At 55.1% G+C, this 5671-nt stretch overlaps 1 protein-coding gene across 2 annotated transcripts; it reads left to right on the top strand.

Moving 5' to 3' along the window:
- The first annotated feature begins 298 nt into the window (after positions 1-298).
- APOBEC3H (apolipoprotein B mRNA editing enzyme catalytic subunit 3H) lies at positions 299-5128 on the top strand. 2 transcript variants are annotated; one of them, XM_070506866.1, is made up of 5 exons: positions 299-615; positions 3113-3269; positions 3959-4226; positions 4511-4626; positions 4964-5128. In XM_070506866.1, the coding sequence occupies exons 1-5, from the start codon at positions 533-535 to the stop codon at positions 5033-5035; spliced, it is 696 nt and encodes a 231-aa protein (XP_070362967.1). In that variant the 5' UTR covers positions 299-532; the 3' UTR covers positions 5036-5128. The 2 variants fall into 2 exon arrangements, with proteins under 2 accessions (XP_070362967.1, XP_044635538.1); XM_044779603.2 differs by having other exon boundaries at positions 304-615; positions 4967-5128.
- The last annotated feature ends 543 nt before the right edge of the window (positions 5129-5671 follow it).

Below are 5671 nucleotides of genomic sequence, written 5' to 3'. Positions count from 1 at the left end.
TTCACTACCCCCCACCCCTACTCCGCCCCGTCCACATGGCTGCCCGGGAGTCTAGGGCAGACTCCAGGGGGCTCTCTGGCTGCTGCAGCTCATCTACTTTGATGCTGCCCCTGTCCGTGTCTCCTCCAAGGAGGGAGGCACCGAGGGGCACAGATGTGGGTGACACACCTCTTGATCATCTCAGTCATCAGTGGAGAGGCTTCCAGCCTGCCCCTCCCCTGAGGAGCCAGCCTCTGTCCTGCTCTCTTCAGCCAGGGCCTGGCCCATCCCCCTCTCTGGCATCATTACTTTCTCTTTCCCTTTGCAACAGTGTTGGGTCCTGCCCCACAGACCAGCGAGCGCTGGCAAGAGAGAGGGCCCGAGAGAGGCAGAGAACGTGGGTTGTGGGTCGGAGGCTGAGGAAGTCTACCCGCCTCCCTAGGGCCCTCCTACCCCTGGTGCCTAAGCAGGAAGCAGGTGGGGCCTCAGCCAGAAGCCAGGGAGGTCACTCTCAGATAAGCGGCTTTCCTAAAGCAAAGGCCTGGGAGACCAAATGGACCCCCAGGCCCCGACACAAAGGGGAGGCCTGGGTCAAGCCTACCAAGGCGGGGACTATGTCCAGGCTCCCGGGAACGGGTAAGTCAACTGCCTGGGAGGAGGAAAGAAGGCACCCTAGGGCCTCCCACAGGCCCTGTCCTGAACTTCCAGGCGCCCTATAACCCCTACCCCAATACTGATTTTGGCAGGAAGGGGTGGTCCACCCGGCAGACAGCTGTGGGAGGACTCTGCAGATGAGGGGCTTTCCCACGCCCAGGGGCAGCCTCGTGAGAGGGAGCAGGAGCTGGAGCGCCCAGTGTCTAGGGCAGGCTGGGACAAGCCTGCTAGTGGGGCTGCGGCCGGGCTGCAGGGACCAGGCACCGCTGCCTGCTCTCTTCTCTGCCTCCGGCTCTGCCTCCTGCCTCCTCCTGGCTCCAGGCCCTCGGTTCTCTCCCTCTCTGGCTCCTTCTCTGTGGAGCCTGCTCCGGCCTCAGGCCCCCAGCCCTGCCTCTGCAGATGCCCCCTGCAGCCTGGCTCTCTGCATCCCTGCCCACAGCCCATAGGCGCGGCCCCCGGCTCCTCCTGATGCTCCTTGTTCATGCTCGATTGTAGACTTTAGGTTCAAGGATGGTGGAAACAATTGTGGGAGTCAGTTCTAAACGCAAATTCATAAATTTTGTTTTAAAGACTTGCACAATTTTGCACAGAATGTTCTCGTTTCTGCTCTGTGGAGGGAAAACGCTCCAAGGCAAGAAGAGAAATTGTTTCCCATAAAGACACTACCAAGTGTGAAAAATTAAATTGGTCTTTAAATTCTTCCTACAAGTTGTTTTTTATCATCGTACCTACAGTTTTAGCTGTTCAAGGTCCAGGTTCGACGTCTGTGCCATTAACATAGTGTATTTGGGGCCGGCCCACAGCTGAGGGGTTAAGTTCGGGCGCTCCGCTTTGGTGGCCCAGGGTTTTGCTGGTTTGGATCCTGGGCGCGGACACGGCACCACTCATCGGGCCACGTTGAGGCGGTGTCCCACATAGCACAACCAGAAGGACCCACAACTAAAAATACACAGCTATGTACTGAGGGTCTCTGGGGAGAAGAAAAAAAAAAGATTGGCAACAGGTGTTAGCTCAGGGCCAATCTTTAAGAAAATAAAAGGTGCATTTGTCTAAAATTTGAACTGTTTCAGCCTTGAGTGGCTGGGTTTGCCAGGACTGGGGAATTTTCCAGAAGAAGGGAACTTCGGCGCTAAAATCAGGAAGATTCCTGAGTCCAGTCAGTGGTGTCTGTGGTGTGCTCGGAATGGTGTGTTTCCATTCTAGTCCTCACCCTGAAGGCGGCCCGTTCCTGTAACTGGGAGCTCGAACTTCAAGTAAGAGCACGGGCTGGTATCAAAGGCCACAGTGGAGAGACAGTCTCTTCAGCAATTGTCCTGACATTCCAAACCCACCTGAGATTTTCACTAATTAGCACAAAGGGGTCAGAGCTCGGTTTCCACTGAGGAAACTAGTGGGTTTGTTAGTTAGCGTCACAGATGTCAGAAATGGTTCTTCGTTGATAGAATTACTGCTGCTCAAGTGAGTTGGCTGGAAATAAGGGGCAGGCATTTCTGGCCTTGCAGGAGCAAGGTATGGAAATCAATTGTGCCCCTTGGTCTGTGCCCTGAGGGATGGCACCCTTGGCTTAATTCCTGTGTCCAGATGCAAGTCCTAAGGGGTTGTGGTCACCTGAGACTGGCTTGATGGTCAGCCAGGTCACATTCGCCTGAGATGAAGTGTCCAGAGGGACAGCAGGCTGGGGCGCCATCAAGCCTCCGAAGTTTGTTCAGATCGTTTGGCATCCGCTGGGTCATGAATGTCCACATGCGGCAGGGCCCCAGCATGGCATGGCTCTGTCCACCTACTCCTACCTGTGCAGGGCCAACAGCACTATCAAAAGGACGCCAGTGCATCTGCATGCCCACACGGGCCAGGTCACTTTGCACTATAGTAGTAAATGAGAAAAAAGCGAGACACAAAATGAATACCCTGCAGACTATAACAGGGGGAGGAGAAGGTACGTGAGTCTTGCAGCCCCAAGTCTCTGTCACAACCCTCGGTGACAACAGTTTTTCCTATTCACCCGCCTCTGTGCTCTTTGTACAGACGAAATTGTGATACACACACCCAAGCAGAGGACAGAGTTGGAGGAAGTACCAGCTTCCATCCCCACTCCCCAAAGAGAAGGGTTCTGACACCAGACGCGGGTTGAGATGCCTGGGACCTGAACAGACGGGTCTGGACAGCGGCATGTGAGCCAAGGAAGGCCACGTGGTGTCCAGTTCTCTGCCCACCCCCCCCCCCCCCATCCAGCCCAGGCATCCTGCCTGCAATGGCCTCCAGCATGGGGGAGGGCAGTCTGCCAGGCTGGAGGTGGGAGGCAGTGGGCACGGTGGGGGAGCCCACCCTCCACCTCCTCCCTCCCCAGTCCTCCTGGCCAACAAAGGAGATCCTCCTTTACCTCTCCTCAGGGGCCCAAGGGAACCAAAGGTGTTGGGTTCAGAAGGCGACAGAGCCTGAAGGCGCTCTGCGTCTCCGCTTTCTCCTCCCTATTGCGTAGAAACACACAGCATCTGCTAAGTGAGGATGTATTCAAAAAGCAGTTTGGCAACCAGCGCCGGGTCACCAAGCCCTACTACCGGAGAAAGACCTACGTGTGCTACCAGCTGAAGCTGCTCCGTGGCCCCACGATTGCCAAAGGCTACTTTCGAAACAAGGTGCCAAGCAGGTTCTCCCGGCACAGGGCAGGTGGGGGCTAACCCTGCCCAACGCTAGGGGAAAAGACTGAGGCTCAGCGGGGTGTGAGTCAGCCCAGCTGCCATCCCCGGCCTCCGCACGACAGTCCCCCCAGCAGAGTGCTCCTGCCCGTTTGAGAAGTTGGTGCTCACTGTCCGCCAGACCCCAGCTCAGTGGCTGCTTTGGGGAAGCCGAGTGCACTCCCCAGCCTGAGCACTAACTCCAGCCGCAGACCTCCATCACATTTCTGCTTCGCGCCTGTCTCCCACTCTGCCCCGTCCCTCCTCCCTCCCGCTCTGCCCCGCTCCTTGGGACCCCCAGGTCCAAACATCTCCAGACAACCTCCTGGGCAAGTGCCCAAAGGCGAGGTCTGCAGAGCATTCGGGACTGTGCCGTGGGGCATCTGCGTGCCAACCCATCTCCTCTGCGTACCGGACTCTGGTCTGATTCGGACCCAGCTGCAGGTGCTTTGAGGGTGTTGAATTAACGGATGAGGAAGTGAGTGAAGGAGTGAATGACGAAGGAAGGAAGGAGGTTCTTTCTCTGTCCTAGGCAAATTCACATACTCCAAGTCCACAGCAGAGCCCCTCATCCCCAACTCCGCCCTCAGTACATGACCTCTGGCCTCTGCCCTCTAACCTTCTTTCTCTCTCTCTGGGACCCTCCCCAGAAAAAGCGCCATGCAGAGATTCGCTTTATTGACAAGATCAACTCACTGGGCCTAGACCAAGACCAGAGCTACGAAATCACCTGCTATGTCACGTGGAGCCCCTGCGCCACCTGTGCCTGCAAGCTGATTAAGTTCACCAGAAAATTCCCCAACCTGAGCCTGCGGATCTTCGTCTCCCGCCTCTACTACCACTGGTTCAGGCAGAATCAGCAGGGGCTGCGACAGCTGTGGGCATCCAGCATCCCCGTGGTTGTCATGGGTTACCAAGGTTGGAAGGGAGACAGAGCTGTCAGTGGATGGGAGGGTTTGCAGTTCCAAGAGGGAAAAGCCACTGAGGGGGGCCACTGGGGAGGCGGGGAGCTGGACCAGAAGGATGGTGGCCCAGCCAAAGCCCAAGATGTGATACCACCTGGGAGGGAAAATTCCAGGGAGAGACTAAAGCCCTGGGAGAGGAGGAGAAGGGAGGGGAAAGGAAGGAGGACCCTGTAGGGGCTGCAGCCTTGCTGCTGCCCCACCCCCGGGGCCTGACTCGCTCCCCATCTTTCATCTCAGAGTTTGCTGACTGCTGGGAAAACTTTGCAGACAACAGGGGAAACCCTTTTCAGAGCTGGGAGAAGCTTACAGAATACAGTAAAGGCATAAAGCGACGGCTCCAGAAGATCCTGGAGGTGAGAAGCTGTCCCTGCTGCGGGCCCCTGGCCTCCCTCTCCCAGACCCCACCCTCCCAGCCTCAGCCCCCCTTCCCTGTCACTGCTCTCCTTGCTCTCTCCCGACTGCCCCCACTCCTTTCTCTTTTCCCACCACGCCCTTTTTCGCTCTCCAGCCGGGGGCATCCGGTTCCGTCCTTCTCAGGCTGTCGTCAGCCTTCTGTATCTCTCAAGGCCTCCTTGGCCCAGTTCTTTTCTCGTCCCAGGTTTTCAGTGTCACCTCCCCTTCCCTTCCTCCAGCACGGTTTCCTGCCAATCAACCAGTGGATGCTTCCTAACGTCTGTCCTTCTCTCTCAGCAGCCCTTGAAGCTGAATGGTTTAGAGGACGCCATGGGAAATCTGAAACTTGGGTCGGTTGACCTCGGGTAACTGAAACCGTGGATAGCGAAACTGCGATAAGGGGCAAATACTGTTTATATTTTTATAATTGAAAAAATAAAGATAATTTTCAAGTCTATAAAACTTGGGTTACTTTTTTTTTTAATATATTTTTTTTTCCTTCTTCTCCCCAAAGCCCCCCGGTACATAGTTGTATATTCTTTGTTGTGGGTCCTTCTAGCTGTGGCATGTGGGACACTGCCTCAGCGTGGCTTGATGAGCAGTGCCATGTCTGCGCCCAGGATTTGAACCAATGAAACACTGGGCCGCCTGCAGCGGAGCGCGCGAACTTAACCACTCGGCCACGGGGCCAGCCCCTTGGGTTACTTTTTAAAGGGGAAATCAGGTCTTTCTCTCATAAAAATGAGTATAAAGGAGTTTTACTCTGCATCACCAAGAAAAGAATTTATTTGAGAATTCCCTGTGTATTCTAGAATAGTTGGATCATTTTGTGGTCCAAGTAGCCTCTATTCCTTCTCATTATCTAATATGTGTCTAAATAAATAAGGTAAAACTTTATCATGTGGAGTTGCCCCATAGAGTCCCACTTGGAACTGTGTTATTCAGTGTTCTTGGCTGAAGCAACAAACACCAACTCTGGCTAATTAAAACAAAAAAAGATTTGTT

The sequence above is a fragment of the Equus asinus genome, chromosome 4, assembly GCF_041296235.1.
Source record: "Equus asinus isolate D_3611 breed Donkey chromosome 4, EquAss-T2T_v2, whole genome shotgun sequence".
NCBI lineage: Eukaryota > Metazoa > Chordata > Mammalia > Perissodactyla > Equidae > Equus > Equus asinus.
The sequence above is the reverse complement of the archived record's forward strand: the minus strand, read 5'-3'. Positions and strand labels throughout refer to the sequence as shown.